The following is a 19,994-nucleotide window of genomic DNA, read 5'->3' on the forward strand; positions in this document are numbered from 1 at the left end:
AGGCTGAAGCAGGAGAATTGCTTGAACCCAGGAGGTGGAGGTTGCAGTGAGCCGAGATTGCCCCACTGCACTCCAGCCTGGGTGACAGAAAGAGACTCCGTCTCAAAAAAAAAAAAAAAATACTAAGCGCAGAACCATTAGAAGGATATATAAAGAAAGAAGTACAGTAGAAATAGCACAGAAGGAGTGGTCAGAGAAAAAGCAGAGATAACCAGGAGGCTAAAATGTTATGACAATGAAAAGAAAATAATTTCCAGATATAAGGAGTGGTTAAGGGTGTCAAATAATATTTTGGAGTCATCTGACATAGAACATCATTCATTTGTTTATTATTAAGATAACCAGCATTTTGAAACCAAACCGAACAAAGTTCATTGTATACATTTTGAAGCCTAATAAAGTGCAACATATAGAATAAAGTCATAATTTACTAGCCTAAAGATCTCTGCCCATAACCAGACCTTTAATATAAAGTTTCTTCCACTGGGAATAAGAATACATACCTTGAACCACAACATCTGGCTTCGGTACAGTAGAAAACCTGCGATTCAGGGGATCAATTTCTCCAGGGGCTAAAAATCCCTAAAGAAAAACCATAAAAAGACAGATTATTAAGTCTCAAAAGAGAAACTAATATTTGAGGGAAAACAACATCCCTATGCCCATAACCTTGCACCATAACATTCAAGAGACAGGTGTAGAAAGGAAACAAATGCCTTCACTGTATGAAAATGTTTGAATTCCGAAATTCACACCACAATTCCTTTTATCCAGAGTTAATTGCTATTGGCTGCCACAAATTCTTTTTTAGGTAGGGTATAAATATGTAGGGTATAATTTGTTTTTTTTTTTTGAGACAGGGTCTTTCTCTGTCACCCAAGCTGGAGTGCAGTGGTGCAATCATGGCTCACTGCAGCTTCAACCTCCTGGGCTCAAGTGATCCTCCCACCTCAGCCTCCCAAGTAGCTAGGACCACAGGCGTGTGCCACCAGGCCTGGCTAATTAGTTTATTCATGGAGACAAGGTCTCACTTATGTTGCCCAGGCTGGTCTCCTGGACTCAAGCAATCCTCCCGCTTTGGCCTCCCAAAGTGGTGGGATTATAAGCATGAGCCACTGCACCCAGCTGGGTATAAATTATAAATAAACAAAGTTTTCTGGTTATTCCTCTATCTTCTCTGGATATACATATGATTAGATGATTAGATCACAGAGGTTATCAGTAATTTAAGCCATTAGTCCTGCTGTATTCTCATTTGTTCATGTATCTACTATGCCTTCTGCACATCAGAAATCTTTTGACTTGAGTTTCTGCCCTTTATGAAATGGGATGAACTCACCTATTTTTTCCTTAAGAATACAAATCACTGGCCGGGCGCGGTGGCTCACGCCTGTAATCCCAGCACTTTGGGAGGCTGAGGAGGGCGGATCACCTGAGGTTGGGCTTTCGAGACCAGCCTGACCAACATGGAGAAACCCCATCTCTACTAAAAATACAAAATTAGCCAGGCATGGTGGTGCGTGCCTGTAATCCTAGCTACTTGGGAGGCCAAGGCAGGAGAATCATTTGAACCCGGGAGGCGGAGGTTGTGGTGAGCCGAGATCGTGCCATTGCACTCCAGCCTGGGCAACAAGAGTGAAACTCTGTCTCAAAAAGTAAAATAAAATAAAATCAATTTTAAAAAAAGAAAAAAAGAGAATACCAATCACTGTGGTATTCTTTTTATCAATGCCTTTACTTTATTTTAATTGAATGAGAGAGTCAACAGGTAAGGTACTTAAACAAACCATTCTGCCCACTTTTGCTAGACTCATTTAGTAATGTCGACTAAGAGTAATCAAACAGCCATGGCCACAGCCACACAAGGAAAATGAACAAAACAGCTGCAAAAATCAGTGATTATACATAAACAGGTCAAAGAGTCTGACTCAGATAGGATAGTTAAGTCCCACTCTTGATCCTCTAGGAGCCTGGGTTATATCTTATCAAAATAACATAGAGTGGGGAAGTAGACTTGCCAGATGATATGAAAAACTTCTGAGAAACAGAATGCCTCTGTGCAGGCTCAAAATGTCACAAAGAAGGTGGACACAAAGTCAGAAACTCCCAAATGCCTCATTAAGGGCAATCTCAACAGAATCTGATATAAGGAACATTTAGAGAGCCCCTTAACAAAATACAAACAAACATAAAAACCCAAGCAAAGAAAAAAAAAGTCATGATGTTCCTAGTCACTTATCACGGCACCTAAAAATATCAGTTAATTTAGTTAAAGAATGAAACATGTTGCTTGGAAGCATTAGCACTTAATCCATTATCAGTAATTAACTAGCTAAGCACAAATGCATCTGTTAGTCACCAGGCAGGGCACTGAGGGAAGTTTTGAAAGGGATAGATCTGGGGCCTGAGCAGTTCCAAATACACTGCCAAAGTAGGGAGCCCCGGGCAGCATGAGGGACATGGTTGCCAGGCAGCAAGAGCTTTTTGTGAGGGTTGGCCATGCTCCCTACTCTGAAGACCTGGAGGAAAACTGTAATTAAGGCAAAGTGCAAAAGGCAGAAGACATCCTTCAGATTTAATGAGCTACTTAAAAATCTGATTATTATGGTGACTTAAGGCAGAAAAAAGTGGGACAGCCTTGAAGATTCCTCTTACCTCTGCCATCAAGCTTCCTAAAATGTATAGAGACTGACCCCACATGTGAGGCAATTTCCCCATGGGGACTCGGTCCACAGTGTGAGGATTCTGATATTCTTCATCGACCTAAAAGAAAAGATGAAGAGGCCAGATGAGGAATAATAGAAGGTTTAAGATACTGGATAATAAAAAGGTGGACTGGATTGTAATTTATACCCTATGTAGCTACATATGCAATGCACTGAAAAGTGAAGCACTATCACTATAATCTAGGGCAGTGCTCCCCAACTGTGATGTGCATACAGATCACCTGAGGATCTTGTTAAAATGCAGATTCTGATTGAGTGGGTACGAGGTAGGGCCTGAAATCTATTTCTAACAAGCTCTCAGGTGGTGCTGCTGATGTTGCTGGGAGCTTATTCTACTCATTCTCACCGGAATGGAAGACTATTCTCTTCCATGTCTAATGCTCTTTTGCAGTGGAGAAGAGGAACAATGTTACACCCGACTGGCATTTTGGGAAAATGACAGTCTGAAAACAAGACATATTCATTTTCCAAGACTGATCTATTAAAACAATCCGGGATTACTGGCCTAAAAATAGAGAATACCAAATCTTGAGAGTCCACACAGAACATCATCCTAGTTTTTCCTAGTGATCTCTACATCATTCTCAAGATTAAGGTTTGGTCTTGTCCTTGTCTGACTGTGCAACAGTACCATCATTGAGACTGCTTTAAAATTTTATTTTTGAAGAAATAAAATCATACTTATGTTGTCCTGTACCTAAAGACAAGCTTTCAGAACAACAAAATAAGATTAAAAATTATTTGACTCAAATGAGGTAGTCTGATCAAGGTACTGCTCCTCTTCTCTATCAGCTACATGTTATGGCACTGTCTGACTCACCCTGTCAGGAGGAACACTGTACAGCTCTGGCAGAAGTGGGACTCCATTTTTGCCCTTGATGAGGACTGCTTCAAGAGCCTCTCTATATTCTTGAACCTGCAGATAAAAGAAAGGCAGGAAAAAAAGACTTACAGAGAGTCCCTTTGGGGACCCAGGAGAAGGTTGCAGCCAAAGAAGGTCCTATTGCAAAGGAGCTTATTCACCCAGTAAAATAGAAAGGAAAGGGTATTTACTAAATGCTTGTTATAGGCCAAATATTATGCTAGGAGTTTTGCATACTTTAATGCATTTAACTTTAAAAACTATCCTAGGAGCTATGTGTAATTAAGGCCTTTTTACAGGGAAATTATCTCAAAGAGGTTGTAAATTTGTGGAAGATCAGAGCAAGTACACAGTTGAGTCCAGGGTGTAGCCATGGCAGTCTGCTTCCAAAGGCCTGTCTTGTTCCACTATGTATATCTTAAGTATAGCTTCTAGATTTGAGGATGTATTGTCTTAAAACTGCATTTCTACCTGCCAAATTAGGTTCTATTATGGTCAAGTTTATGTTCTGTGCTTAACCATTTGCTAAAGCTTAGCAATATATAAAATGTAAAAAAAAAAAAAAACAAAACCCAAAACTGTAATTTATGATGAAAAAAAAATAGTCAGTTCTGCTATAACACTTTCTTTGTAAACAAATTTGTTCCAATGCTTCTGATATATTAGGGAAAAATTTGAGTATAACATGAATTTCATGTTTGGTTATGCACAATTTCATACTGAGAATTTACTCAGCTGAACTGGGCCATGTAAGAATACACAAAACACACATGCATACATCTCAGGAGAATGATGAACTGTACCTATTCACATCTGTTTTTACTACTTTCTGTCCAATTTCAGATAACACTCCTTTCACCACTACTGAACTTACAAGCTGCAATCCTCTGATGGCCACCCTGGATATGCAGCCACATGCCTTGCCCTCTCTTCGGTTTTCTACCTCTTTCTTCTCAGCCTTTTAAAAAAATTTTCCTCTCTGTTTTATGCTCTTTTTCTCTGTTTTCTCTCACTCTTTTTAATCCCTCTTTTGTTCTCTTCCTCTTGCACATTATGTAGTGGGCATGAGAGCCAGGTGGGTGAGCTGGTGAGAACTTGGGTACACACTTGCACAAGCAAACTTTGGGTCTTTTTTAAGGTGAAAGTACGGTAACTACTGTGGTATTTATGTATTTCTTAACTATTTACCATGTATAAAGCCATGATACTATTATTTTTATTAGGTTCCTATCATTTTGTATGGGTTACATTTTATGTGCTGCACTCCTTACCCCATTTTCTCATAAGCCCTGTAGTTTTTATTTCTTAAATATGCATAGCATGGTGATTTTTAAAGAATGCATATGGCCTGGGTGTGGTGGCTCATGCCTGTAATCCCAGCACTTTGAGAGGCTGAGGCAGGAGGGATAGCTTGAGCCCAGGAGTTTCAGACCAGCCTGGGCAACACAGCGAGGCCCGTCTCTACAAAAAACAAACAAACAAAAATAGCTGAATGTGGTGGCATGTGCCTATAGTCCCAGTGACTCGGGGGGCTGAGGTGGGAGGAGTGCTTGAGCCCAGGAGATCGAAGCTGCAGTGAGCCATGATCACGCCACTGCACTACAGTCTGGGCAACAGAGTGAGAGACCCTGTCTTAAAAATGACAACAAAAAAAGATTGCATAGGTATCATTATAGCAGAACTGACTGTACGTTGCATTTACAACATGTCTTTATCTGTGAAATTCAAATACTTTTAGGAATATATTCTTTAATGAATGGGGAAAAACTATTTTCATTATGTATAGAGAAACTGAAGAAGTCAATGATAATAGTTGGGCACTCAATGGTCAGGAGTGAAACCAAAAATTTTTTTTTTTTTTGAGACGGAGTCTTGCTCTGTCGCCCAGGCTGGAGTGCAGTGGCGCGATCTCGGCTCACTGCAGGCTCCGCCTCCCAGGTTCACGCCATTCTCCTGCCTCAGCCTCCCGAGTAGCTGGGACTACAGGCGCCTGCCACCACGCCCAGCTAATTTTTTGTATTTTTAGTAGAGACGGGGTTTCACTGTTAGCCAGGATGGTCTTGATCTCCTGACCTCGTGATCCGCCCGCCTCGGCCTCCCAAAGTGCTGGGATTACAGGCGTGAGCCACTGCACGCGGCCGAAACCAAAATTTTTTTAAAAAGAAGAAAAAAATAATCCAGGTCTTTTTACTCTTAGTGCCCTCAACTAGTAGCCTGTAGGGAACAACTGTCTCTCCCCTATTAGGAAGACTTCCAACTGGACACAGGGTTGGTATACTATTAGCTGTAAGAAGATATAACAAAAACATTCTGCTGAAAACTCTTTCCCCAGCTTATTACCTGTTCTGCATTGCCACTGAAGACCCCATCAAGAATAAAGTATGTCCAGAACAATGGCCATTCACACTCAATGTTTTCAAATAGCTTCAGCTCAGCTGGTTCATAGTACAGACGATTGGGATCCTAGTAAAAACACAATAAAGTCTGTCATCACTCAGAGGTTAGATGTACATCTTTAGCTCAGAGGTATTATAATACGGGCTTTCATTACTGATTGTTTTAGAGAAGGTGTTCAGGAAGCAGAGCATGAACATACTCCCTTCCCTTAGCAAGTACTCTATGATGCGACTTCTAACTAGCGGAATTGGGATAGCAATGATATCACAAGAGGGTGTATGAAGAAATAAGATTGGTTTGCAATAAAGTTCAGTTTGGTTTTATATTTGTTAAGTTTTTTGTAATAACAGGACATACAAGTAGAAATGTTTAGAAGGGCAACTAGAGATGAGGGTTTGGGAATCATTTTCCTAGAGGTGACATATGAAGTACAAGTTACACATGAGCTTTGTGAAATAGCACTAAATGAAATGAGCAAACTGCTCAAGAATGGAATCTTGGTAAACCCTCAGAGTGGGGCAAGGGAATAACAGAAAGAGAAGAATCAGGATAGTCTAGTGGGAAAATTAAAATAGGAAAAGAATTTCAAGAGAATTTAGGGCTAGGTAAAAAGTGAGGTACCATAGAGAAGTCAAGGAGAATAAGGATTCAGAAAAGGCTATTGGATTGGTCATTTAAGAGCTTATGATGATGTTTCAGAACATATAATTTTAGTACACTGATAGGGGAAGAAGTCAAATTCAAGGCTAAAAAATAAAGTGGAAGAGAGGAAGTAGACCAGAAGAGTTTGAGCTCGATGATTTAAAAAAATCCATAATGTCTCTCAAACATCAAATCTAAGCTTTAAACAATGTTTCCATTACCAGTGAAAGTGCTTCATATTGACTGTTCAATCCCTTTAATAATACTGAATTTTTCTCATTGATATTTCCAAGGTGAACTTTTGACTAGTTGAATAAAGGGAACGTAAACTTTTCAAAATCAAGTACTGTTTAGAACTAACCAACTACAAGAGGTGGAATGTGGGGCCAGAAAGATCTACTGATGGAAAGATTTTTCCCTTTGTAATTGTTAAATATTTTGGGAGAGATACTTTGAGACAATGCAAATACTATTTCTGTATAAGCTTTCATCCGCTGATTTTACCATGTATCTGTAGTTCTTTCCTGAAACTAACCAATGCAAGAGGTGGAAGGACTAAACCTTCCTCTATTTTACTTAATCCAGAAAGGCCTACAAACTGAGAACTTGGCAGCTAAGCCAAGTTCAACAAATATAGCAAACATCAGTTATCATTATCCTACTTAGTGATCTCTATAAGTACCATCAGTGAGGTAAATATTTTCTCTGAATGAGGCTGCAGGTAGAAGTGGCCATTCTACCTTGGATTCATTTTGGAGAAAAGAAACCTACCTCTTTAGGAGTTTTATATCCATCTCGTAGAAAGCGACAGCAACCATAACGACCCTGGGAATGCAAAGAAAAAAGGTCAGCAGCTTGTACACTGGTACGGCCATGTAATTAATCAGAAATACATCCTTGCAACATCTATATGTACCACCAACCTATCACCGATAAAGGCATAATGCTTAAAACCAAAAAACCTATAATAATATAATAATGCTTAAAACCAAAAAATCAATCCAGCAGCAGAAACAGATTTCAGCAATGTGATTTCAAGTGAAGGCAAAGTGACAGGCTCTTCACTAAAGCAGTGTTCCTAACAGTATCCTCTCCATGGCTATCCACCTAGGGTAAGTCTGACAGCATAATTACTAATCTATGTGGTCCTGTTCATAAGACACATACAGCTCATAAATCATAAGACTCCATAAGCTTTTTTAAAAAACACATATTTTTTAAATTTTGAGATAATTTTAGATTTACAGAAGAGTTGCAAAAACAGTACAGAGAATCCCAGTATTCCTGTCAACCACCATTCCATTATAGTCACATCTTATATAACCATAGAAATTTGCCAAAACTAAAAAATTAACCTTGGTGGCTGGGTGTAGTGGCTCATGCCTGTAACCCCAGCAGTTTGGGAGGCTGAGGCGGGAGGCACCTGAGGTCAGGAGTTCGAGACCAGCCTGGCCAATGTGGTGAAACCTTGTCTTTACAAAAAAATACAAAAATTAGCCAGGCGTGGTGGCACGTGACCGTAGTCCCAGTTATTCAAGAGGCTGAGGTGGGAGAATCGCTTGAACCTGGGAGACACAGGTTGCAGTGAGCCGAGATCCTGCCACTGCACTCCAGCCTGGTGACAAAGTGAGACTTTGTTTCAAAAAAAAAAAAAAAAAACAACTTTGGTACGATACTATTAACCAAAGCCCATAACTTATTTGGATTTCATCAGTTGTCCTTTTTTCTGTTCTAGGACCCAATTCAGGATCCCGTATTGCATTCAGTCATCATGTCTCCTTAGTGTCCTCCAATCTATGACAGTTCCTCAGTCCTTCCTTGTTTTTAATGACCTTGACACTTTTGAAGAGTGTTCATCAGTTATTTTGTAGAATGCCCCTCGATTTGGTTTTGTTTGATGTTTTCTCATGATCAGAGTACGGTTATGCATATTGGGAAGGATACCACAGAAGTGATGTGCCCTTCTCAGTGCATTGTATGAGAGAGTACATGATGTCAATGTGTCCTATTACTGGTGATGTTAACCCTGATCACTTGGTTAAAGTGGTGTCTGCTGAATTTCTCCACTGTAATTTTCCATTTGTAACTATTAAATATTTTGGGGGAGATACTGTGAGACTATTCGAACATCCTCTTTATGCTTAAGCTTTTGTCTACTGGTTTTAGCATCCATCAGTAGATTTCTCCTGAAATAATTGTTATTCTTGTGTTTGTCTAATGGCAATTTTGTATTTCCTTTATTCCTTTAGCATTTATTAACTGACATTCTCCTATTAGGGAGATCTGTCTTCTTTCCTATTTATTCATTTTTCAGTTATTTATTTATATCAGTATGGACTTATGGACATTTCATTTATTCTCTGGGTTATAATCCAATACTATGATAGTTATTTTATTGTTCAAATTTTTTCTGCTTTGGCCATTAGAAGCACTTTTCAGATGGTTCCTGTGTTCCTTTGACATGTTCCATACTTTTCTGAGTACCTCTTTATTTTCTAGAACCATATGAAACTCCAGGCTCCCCTTGTATCCTCCCTGCCCCAGTCAAATCAACCACTTCTCCAAGGAGCCCTAAGTCCTTTCATTGAGAATGACATTTAGAAACCAACATTTGGACACTAGGTGTACTCATTGCCTCTGGGCCCTCTCAGTAGACAAAGTTAGGAAACACATATAGGAAGACACACATCCCTATATTAAACACACACAGACACAGACACACACACACACACACTTCATACTGATACTACCTTCTCCAATCCAACATCACAAGGTTCATTCTAGGCTTTTCCCATTCCCTATGTGTAACAGTGAGAAACCTAGGTCTCATTACCCACTGTATCTACTACATATTTACTTATTTGGTCAACCTTACTGTACAGATAAAGTAGTTTCAGAATTGCCAACCAGTACCCCTTTGAGAAACAAATTTATCAACTAGAGCAGGGGTTGGCAAACTTTTTCATAGAGGACCAGGTAGTGAATATTTTAGATTGTGCAGACCATACAGCATCTGTTGCAATTACTCAGATCTGCTGTTGTACCTTGAAAGCAGCCATGGACAATATGTAAATACACCATGGTTGTGTTCCAGTAAAACTCTATTTATAACAACAGATGGCCAGCCCACAGGCTGTAATTTGCTAACCCCTGAACTAGAGTACAGTGTGTGTATACAGTTATTTTTGTCTTTAGGTTAGGCTTGCAGTATCTAGTCAAAACACTGTTTTCCAAGACTTAGGTCAGCTCGTTTCTTTTCCATACCCTTTAGTGTGGTTACTTGATTCATTTGTAATGTAATTAGACTCATTTTTCAGTCTGAATTCCATCTTTCTTGACACACCCTGGTTGATTCTTTAAATTTACTTCTTGTGGCATACAATTCCTTAGCTTTTGACAAACATATAGTCATGTGTCCACCAGCATAAGTCCATAGAGAACCATTCCATCACCCTCAAAATTCTCTAGTGCTGTATCTTTATAGACAATCTGTCCTCCCAACTTCTGGCAACTACTGATCTGTTTTCCTCCCTATAGTTTTGCCTTTTCCAGAGTGTCATGTAAATGGAATCATGTAGTATGTAGTCTTTGAGGTTTGGCTTTTTTTCACTTAGTAAAATGCATCTAAGAATCAACATAAGTGAAAATGCAGATGGCCAAAGTGATGAGAACAAGGAGGACTATACAATCCCAGATGAGTATAGAATTGGACCATAACAGCCCAATGTTCCTGTTGGTATAGACTATGTGATACCTAAAACAGGGCTTTATGGTAAGCTATGTTCACTCTTTTATACAAAAGAAGTTGCAAAGAATACTCATTGCAGCAGCCTTCCTCATTATGAGAAATTAAATAAATTTCTGAATAAATTGGCAGAAGAATGCAGACAGAAGAAGGCAACTTAAGATGTGCAAGAAGATTTAACGGTTTCAAAGAAAATAATGGTTCTTTGTGTTTAATGTTAACCTTTTTTAAATACAATACTGACAGAAGAAAACTATTGTACTCTTTTGTTTTGGTGGAGAAATAATGTCTGTTCATGTGTTAAGTGTTATAGCAAAAAAATACATACGATTAATGAATAGTTGTTTTATAGAAGTTATTTGTAGAGATTGACTTCATAAGCTACTTAAGACAACCTGCACCACTAAGAAAAAAATGCAGAACCATTTGGGAAAATGAAATTTAGCAGTTCCAAGCTTCAAAGAAATGTCAGTATTTGATTCCATTTAATAAAGAACAAAACCAATAGTATTTTTATTACTTTCATCTGAAACATTCCATGTTTTAATCTGAGCCTTGCAAACTTTTCATTTGGAGTTTGACCATTTTTTGGTTGCATTTCATTTTTGGAGAACTTCATTAAAATGAGATTGGCAATTCAAATGCAGGTGCAGTTTTCGGTAAATGTCATGCTGTTGTTTAGGTAATAAGAAATATTAAGTAATTGGCTTTAGATTTTGTATTTTTTTCCCTGAGTTCCTGCTAGATTTTGTATTCTAGTAGTCAATATTTTCAGTGAAACGTAAAAATATTCCCATTCTCTTTGACCAGTACTAATTTTTGAGATCTTATTGCTTGTCACTTGAATCCTATAATCGTCATACATCTCTGGTGTAAGCAACATTTGATTTTTGAAGTGTGTAGACCACCTCTTCATATTTTCAAGATGTAATTTTATATTTCTGCCTCTTAAAAACAGTTTGGCCATAATCCTAGATGCACGCTTCTAATTCATGTACCTGCACATGTGACCTTTGTACAGAAATGTGCATGTATAATCTGTGTTTACTTGTAACTTTCTGGTTATATACTGCTTGTATCTGTGGATTGAAGTTACTGAAGTGAATACCAATTAAAAAAAAAACAAAAAAAAACTCCTAGGCCATGTTCATTGGTTACACATGTTTGGAATGTACTGACCAAAAAAAAAAAAAAAAAAAAAAAAGAATCAACATAGAGCACGATGGCTGACTAGAGGTGCCTGGTGCTTGTCTTCCCCACAAAAAAGGACCAAAACAACTAATAAACAACTAAAATTCAAGTGGAGTGTCTGAGGGAGAGCACTGTGGTGTAGCAAGTGACTGGCAGCAAGAACCCTGTGAAGTAGAAAAGCCCAGGATGGCAGCATAGAGAGGAGAGCGAGGCACCGTGGCTCTGCTGCCCCATCTCCCCTATTGGGATTGGCTCAGAGACAGGAGGGACTTCCCCTTGCAGGGAAAAGGTAAGCAAAAGGCTCCCACCGTCCCTCATTGCCAGCCCAGACACCTGCAGTCCTTACTATAGGAGAATCCTACAGTCCTCCCAAGTGCTGAGCCCAGTTTGGGGAGCTGCCTAGAATTCACACAACTATATCACTCCAGAGTACAAGTACATGTTGTGCACTTCCTATTTCTCATGACCAAAGCTGCTGCAGTACAGTGCCATCTTGAAACTGGAGCTACTGCAGGAGTGCAGTAGTTGGCCCCTCTACTCTGGGGGCCAGTAGCCATTGTGCCTCTCCAACCTTGACTCTTTGCCATCATTTCACCAACCCCACGCAGGTGGCTGCAGTGCCATGACCTCAGCTGCTCGAAGCCTGGCCCCAGGAATGGCCATGACTCTGGTCCTGCATAGTAGAAAGCCAACCCTGGACCAGCCTGACGGACAAACAGCCTGACGGACCCATGTCCCTGGTCAGAGAAACAGCCCAGTGGCTCCACCCCTGGCAAGCCAGTTCCCAAGTCCCATGCCCCCGGGCACAGAAATAGCCCAGCAGCCCTGCCCCTGGTTGGCAAACCAGTCTCTGAACCAGCTGACCTGCCATGTGCCTATGACCTTGGCTAGAAAAACAGTCTGGCAGCCCTTCTCCTCATGCATGTCTACACCCCAGGCCCAGAAATCAGTCTGTTCAGGAGCCCACCCCTAGCAAAGCTACCCACCACACTCACAACTCCTGCAGCCTAGGCCATTGAGGTACTCACAAACATCAATTATGTGGATTACAGCTCAAGAAACTGCACAGAGACTATAATAACTGTGTCCACCTAGAACCAAAGCCAGTGTATCCTACCTAAACCAACACCTTAGGACCCATCTCCAGGAAAGTCTTTCCCTATCAAAGCTGCTCCATAAATTGGAAGAGGTACCTGCTCCACCAGATGTGCATATATCAATTCAGGGACACAAGAAACATGAAAAGGCAAGGAAACATGACACATCCAAAGGGACATAATAATTATCTAGTAACAGATCTCAAAGAAAAGGAAATTTATGAAATGTTATAAAAGAAACTCAAAATTATGATCTTAAGGAAACCCAGCAAGATATAAAAGAATAAAGATAGATAATAAAATCAGGAAAACAATTCATGATCTGATGAGAAATTCAACAGATATTATTTAAAAAACAAACTTTAACGCAGAAGAATTCAATTAATGAAATAAAAAACACAATCGAGAGCTTCAACAGATGAGATCAAGCAGAAGAATTTCTGAACTTGGAGGCAGATCTTTTGAAATAAACCAGGCATACAAAAAAAAAACGAATAAAAAAGAATGAAACAAGCCTATAGGACTTGCAGAACACCATAAAGCAAACAAATAATCACATTATGGAAGTTTTAGAAAGACAAGAGATGGGAAAATGTGCAGAAAACCTATTTGATGAAATAATAGCTGAAAAATTCCCAATTCTTGGGAAAAATATGGATATCCAGATCCAGGAAACTCAAAGTTCCCAAATAGATTCAAACCAAAAAATGTTATCTCAAAGGTGCATTATAGTCAAAATGTCAAAAGTCAAAGACAAAGAGAAAATTTTAAAAACAGCAAGAGAAAAGCATAAAGTTACATATAAGGGAATCTTCATTAGACTAGCAACAGATTTCTCAATAGTAATCTCACAGGCTGGAAGAGAATGAGATGATATATTCTAAGAGCTGAAAAAAAAAAAAATCTGTCAGGCAAGAACACTATACCCAGAATTAGACCAGCCTTACAAGAAATGCCTAAGGGAGTTCTACAACTGGAAGTGAACGTATGATAACTATCATCATGAAAACATGCAAAAGTATAAAACTCACTAGTACATACAGAAAGGAGCACATACAGAAAGGGCACATACAGAAAGGAGAAAGAGAAAGAGAAAGGAATCAAGCCTTATCACTACAGAAAACCACCAAACTGTAAAGATAAACAATAAGAGAGGAAGAAAGGAACAAAGGATATACAAAACAACCAGAAAACAATTAACAAAATAACAGGAGAAAGTCCTCATTTATCAATAATAACCTTGAATGTAAATAGATTAAATTTCTCAATTTAGATGTAGATTGGCTGAATGGATAACAAGACTCACATGATGCCTACAAGAAAGTCACTTCACCTGTAAAGACACACATAGACTAAACTGGAAGGAATGGAAAAAGATGTTCCATGCAAATACAAACCAAAAGCAAGCAGGAGTAGCTATACTTATATCAGATAAAATAGGCTTTAAGTTGAAAGTAAAAAGAGACAAAGAAGGTCATTATATAATAATAAAAGCATCAATTCAGCAAGAGGTTATAATAATTGTAAATATATATGCACCTAACATTGCAGCATTCAGATATATAAACCAAATATTATTAGATCTAAAAGGAGAGTTAGACTCCAGTACAATAATAGTGGGAGACTTCAACATTCTACTCTTAGCATTAGATAGATCATTTATACAGAAAATCAACAAAGAAATACTAGATTTAAACTACATTATAGACCAAATGGACCTAACAGACATTTACAGGGCATTTCATCCAACAGGTACAGAAAATACATTAGCACATGGAACATTCTCCAGGATTGATCATATGTTAGGTGATAAAACATGTCTCAACAAACTTTAAAAAATTGAAATCTTTATCAATTATCTTTTCTGACTGCAATGAAAACTAGAAATCAATAACAAGAGAAACTTTTGAAACTGTACAAATACACAGAAATTAAACAACATGCTCAATGACCAACGAGTCAATGAAGAAATTAAGAAAGAAATTTTAAAATTTCTTAAAATAAACGAAAATGGAAACATAACATCCCAAAACCTATGGGATACAGCAAAAGCAGTACTAAGAAGGAAGTTTATGGCAATAAATGCCTACATCAAAATAGTAGAAAGATTTGAAATAAACAACCTAATGATGAACCTCAAGGAATTAGAAAAGAACAAACAGAACCCAAAATTAATAGAAGGAAAGAAATAACAAAGACCAAACTAGAAATAAGTGAAATTAAGGCCAAAAAATACAAAAGATCAACAAAATGAAAAGTTTTTTAAATAAACAAAATTGGCAAACCATTAGCCAGACTAAGAATAAAAGACCCAAGTAAATAAAATAAGAAATAAAAAAGAGACATTATAACCGATACCACAGAAATACAAAGGATTATTAGAGACTATTATCAATAAGTATATGCCAAGAAATTGGAAACTCTAGAGAAAACAGATACATTTCTGGACACATACAACCTACCAAGATTGAACCAAGAAGAAATAGAAAACCTGAAAAGACAAATAATGAGTAATGGGACTGAATCAGTAATAAAATGTACTCCGATGAAGAAAAGTCCAGGAATGGATGGCTTTATTGCTGAGTTCTACCAAACTTTTAAAGAGCTAAAACCAAACTACTCCAGTAAATTGAAGGGGAGGGAATTCTTCCAAACTCACTACAAGGCCAGCAGTACCCTGAAACCAAAACTGACGAGGACACAAGAATAACAAAAAACCCATGGGCCAATATCCCTGATGAACATAGATGCAAAAATCCTCAACAAAATACTGTCAAAACAAATCCAACAGCACATCAAAAAGATTATACACCCTGATTAAATCTGATCAAGTTGGTACCTTGTATCTTTTTATTGTTGAGCAGTATTCTACTGCATGAATATAGTGTAATTTGTTTATCCCTTCCTCTGTTGAAGGTTTTTTCCAGTTTTTGGCAATTATGAATAAAGCTGCTGTAAACATTTGTGTGCAGATTTTTTTGTGAGCATAAGTTTTCATTTCTGTAGGGTAGATTTCTAGGATGACATAGTTGGGTTATAAGGCGGGTGTATGATTAAATTTATAAGAAACTGCCAAACTGTTTTCTAAAGTGGGTGTACCACCCTGCATTGCTACCAGGAATGGCTGTAGAAGCTTTAACACTTTTAAAAGAAACTATAAAGACAACTCAGAAAACTTAAAGGTTTCTTGAAATCACAGACACAGGTCATACTTAAGGCCCCCAAAGACACAATTTATCCTTAAAGTCACAGCCTTAAAGAAAACAAAGGCACATAGGGACATACCTGAAGCTTGGTGATGATTTCCTGTTTTGTGAGCTCCACCAACTGGCTATCCTCTACTGCAAAGGCAGGGAAGGAAACCACTGAGAGTAGACTAGCATCAACCTCTTTTGATGTTGAAGCACGGGGCAGTAGTGAATTTAGGATAGACTAAGAGAAAAGAAGTTAAGTTTATATAAAAGGATGTATTTCTTCTCCCTTTACCCCAATATCTTATCAACACACATGATATCACTTTTGAATATGTTTGACAAAATAGAAAAGAACATTCTTTATCTATTTTAAGTAGGTTAGTACATACCTTAGCATTGTAAAACTAATAGCTTTAGTTTCAAAAGATTTATGTAGAAGAGGACCATTCACAAGAAAATCTAGACATTACTCAATAGTTAGAACTTAGAAAACCAGCAATTTCTGTAAATCATCCCTTGTCTTAATTCTGCTCTCAATACTTCCCTATCCTGATTCTTAACCAGTTACTCACAGATAAGGAATATTCTAACATTATTATACCACCCACAGTTCTGTTGCTCCATTAGCAACTACTTAAGAATAAAGTCAAGAGAAAACACAGCTGCTAAGAAGCAGGATAGGGAAGGCTCAGCTCCTCTACTTCTGACCTACTTTTTTCCTCTGGGAAATTTTGTGTTTTTAAAATTGGAGATGAGTTTATATTCAATAGGACCCTATGGTATCTAATCAGGGTTTGAAGGAAAGGAGAAAATTCCTCATGCCAATGAGAAAAACCTTAATCTTTCAATATGGAGAGTAATCCTAAACAAAACTGAAAATACATATTTGCCACTTAAAGTCTAATCTCCAAATATCTAAGCCTAGAGCCAACCAGGAACAAGAGAATGTTTCAGAAACACTAACAAGAATACTACAAATCCATCATCTCTGGTTTTCTTTATATATTTAGAAAAGGAGATACTCAGAAAGAGAGACCATATCCCTTTGATATGATAGTGGTGGATAATTCCACATAGTATGGTGGGATCCCTTTATAACCTTTGGCTAGAGAACAGGACTATGATCTATTTTATAGCCCATGCTATATTTGGCTTATATCAGTATAGTATGCTTGCTAAATATATTTTTGGTACATGGTAATTAATCAGATGATGCACTGTCTCTCCTTCAGCTATCCTTAATCTAAAGCTCATGCTTAAATCTGAGTCTGGGCAAGAATAAAATTTGCTATTTCGATTTTCCATAATACCTTACCTGGCAGTGCTGTACTTCATCAGCCAGGACATGGATAACTGATTGAGGCCCACCTTTCACACCAAACAGATCCAGTTCATCTAATGCTTCCAGGGCTGCCTGTGAGGAACAAGAAAGAAATGGACAAGTTTAGCATTAGAAAGATATATATTTCTTCTCCCTATATCCCAGTATCTTATCAACACACATGATGTCACTTTTGAATATGTCTGACAGAATATATAATACAATAACATTATTTATTCCCAGGGCATTCTGAGTTTTTCTTTGTCTCCCATATTGTCTCAGAGAAAGTTAAAAAGGAGTCTGTAGCACTATCAAGTTAAGTATCATACTTAACCATCATTGTACTCTCTCCTTCCATGAGTTCAACTTCTTTAGATTCCACATATAAATGAGATATTATGTTTTTTAAAATAGAATTTATTTATTTATTTCTTACTTTTCTAAATATATTTTTGATCATAAAAGTAAAACACACTCCTTATAGAATACTTTGAAAACACAGTAAAGTACAGAGAGGGCAAGAAAATCACCCAAAACAACCACTTTTAACATTTTTGACATGTTTTTTTATTAGTTTTTTCTATGTCTATTTGTGTACAGTTGAGATCACATCTGGTATCCTACTTTTTACAATTAATAATATAGTGTAAGTATTTCTCCACATTACAAACACTATTTTGACATACTATTATCTCATATGGCTATAATAAAGTATATTTAGCCATTTACCAATTCTTGGAAATTTAGGTCGCCTTTAATTTTGTGCTATTAGAAATAGAACTTTGATAAACATCTCTTGCTAAATTACAAATTCCTTGAGGTCAGGGATTATGTCTTCACTAATATCTAGCACAAACCATGGCATACGGTAGGCTCTCAATAATGACTGTCAAGCTAATAAAATAACTCTTTGTATTCATTTTGAGTTATTTTGTAAGCATCAATTCCCTGAAGTAGAATCATTGGGTAAAAGAGTATGAATAATTTTTAAGACATAATGCTAAATTGCTTTTCTTGCAAGTTGTACCAACACAGCTATCACTAGCAGTATATGACAATACCTTCCTTAATGCAAACAATGTATTATCTTAACATTTTTTCCTAATGTGATTAAAAAATGGTATATCTGTTGCATTCATATGCATTAAATTGTTAACAAGATTGAATATTATTTCTAGTATTTATTAGTTATCTGTAATTCCTCAATTAAAGGGCAGACTTGACCTAGTCTTGGGGGTAGAAGGCAGTTTTGAAAGTCTTCCCTGAAGAAATGACACCTAAACTGAGACCTATAGGGTAAGTAGAAGTTGGCCAGGCACAAAATACTCATTAATTACTGCCTTACTATTCTACTCCTTACCCTCACCAAACTCATGTCCTTCTCACATATAAATACATTCATTCTAACCCCATAGCCTCAAAGTCTTAATTCATTCCAGCACCAAGGATAAGACTCAAAAGTCCAAAATCTCATCCGTGAGTCTGAAATCAAAACAAGTTATCAACTTTCAAGATACAATGGTGGTACAGGCATAAGACAGACAGAGATATTTCCATTCTAAAAGAGAGAAACAGGCAAAAAGAAAGCAGTAACAGGCTTAAAGCAAGTCTTAAACCCAGCATAGCAGACATTAAATCTGAAAGCTGAAGAATAATCCCTTTTGACTCTGCGCTCAGGTTGGGATTGGGTCTCTAAGGCCTCAGGCAGCCCTGCCCCTATGGCTTTGATGGGTACAGCACAGGTGGCTGCTTCTATGGGTTGCAGTCTGGTATCTGAAGCTTTCTCAGGCAGACCTTGCATGCTGCCAGTGACTCCACAGTTCTGGCATTCCAGTGGTGGTCCTCTCCTAGCGGGAACTCTCTGTGGAAGCTGCAACCCCATGTTTCTGCTTCAGTGTTGCTCTAGCGGGGGCTCTCTGTTGTGGTTCCACCCCTGTGACAAGTCTCTGCCTGGGCCCAGAAGCTGTTTTTCTTTTTTTTTTTTGTTGTTGTTGTTGTTGTTTTTAATTTTATTACTATTATACTTTAAGTTTTAGGGTACATGTGCACAACATGCAGGTTAGTTACATATGTATACATGTGCCATGTTGGTGTGCTGCACCCAGTAACTTGTCATTTAGCATTAGGTATATCTCCTAATGCTATCCCTCCCCCCTCCCCCCACCCCACAACAGGCCCCGGTGTATGATGTTCCCCTTCCTGTGTCCATGTGTTCTCATTGTTCAATTCCCACCTATGAGTGAGAATATGCGGTATTTGGTTTTTTGTCCCTGTGATAGTTTGCTGAGAATGATGGTTTCCAGCTTCATCCATGTCCCTACAAAGGACATGAACTCATCATTTTTTATGGCTGCATAGTATTCCATGGTGTATATGTGCCACATTTTCTTAATCCAGACTATCATTGTTGGACAAGTGGGTTGGTTCCAAGTCTTTGCTATTGTGAATAGTGCGGCTATAAACATACGGGTGCACGTGTCTTTATAGCAGCATGATTTATAATCCTTTGGGTACATACCCAGTAATGGGATGGCTGGGTCAAATGGTATTTCTAGTTCTAGATCCCTGAGGAATCGCCACACTGACTTCCACAATGGTTGAACTAGTTTACAGTCCCACCAACAGTGTAAAAGTGTTCCTATTTCTCCACATCCTCTCCAGCACCTGTTGTTTCCTGACTTTTTAATGATCGCCATTCTAACTGGCGTGAGATGGTATCTCATTGTGGTTTTGATTTGCATTTCTCTGATGGCCAGTGATGATGAGCATTTTTTCATGTTTTTTGGTGGCATAAATGTCTTCTTTTGAGAAGTGTCTGT

The 19,994-nt window shown here is 38.1% G+C and overlaps 1 protein-coding gene across 2 annotated transcripts in view; it reads right to left on the minus strand.

Annotated features, from left to right (window-relative positions):
- PHKA1 (phosphorylase kinase regulatory subunit alpha 1) overlaps positions 1 to 19,994 on the minus strand; it is a 130,791-nt gene that overhangs the window by 69,400 nt on the left and 41,397 nt on the right. For both annotated transcript variants that reach the window (XM_003805252.6, XM_003805251.6), the window contains exons 7-13: positions 17,170 to 17,268; positions 15,946 to 16,092; positions 7,399 to 7,452; positions 5,929 to 6,051; positions 3,547 to 3,642; positions 2,656 to 2,763; positions 504 to 582 (exon numbers count right to left, since the gene is read on the minus strand). In XM_003805252.6, the coding sequence (XP_003805300.3) occupies positions 504 to 582; positions 2,656 to 2,763; positions 3,547 to 3,642; positions 5,929 to 6,051; positions 7,399 to 7,452; positions 15,946 to 16,092; positions 17,170 to 17,268 (706 nt within the window). The remainder of the gene's footprint in view (positions 1 to 503; positions 583 to 2,655; positions 2,764 to 3,546; positions 3,643 to 5,928; positions 6,052 to 7,398; positions 7,453 to 15,945; positions 16,093 to 17,169; positions 17,269 to 19,994) is intronic.

The sequence above is a fragment of the Pan paniscus genome, chromosome X (genome assembly GCF_029289425.2).
Source record: "Pan paniscus chromosome X, NHGRI_mPanPan1-v2.0_pri, whole genome shotgun sequence".
NCBI lineage: Eukaryota > Metazoa > Chordata > Mammalia > Primates > Hominidae > Pan > Pan paniscus.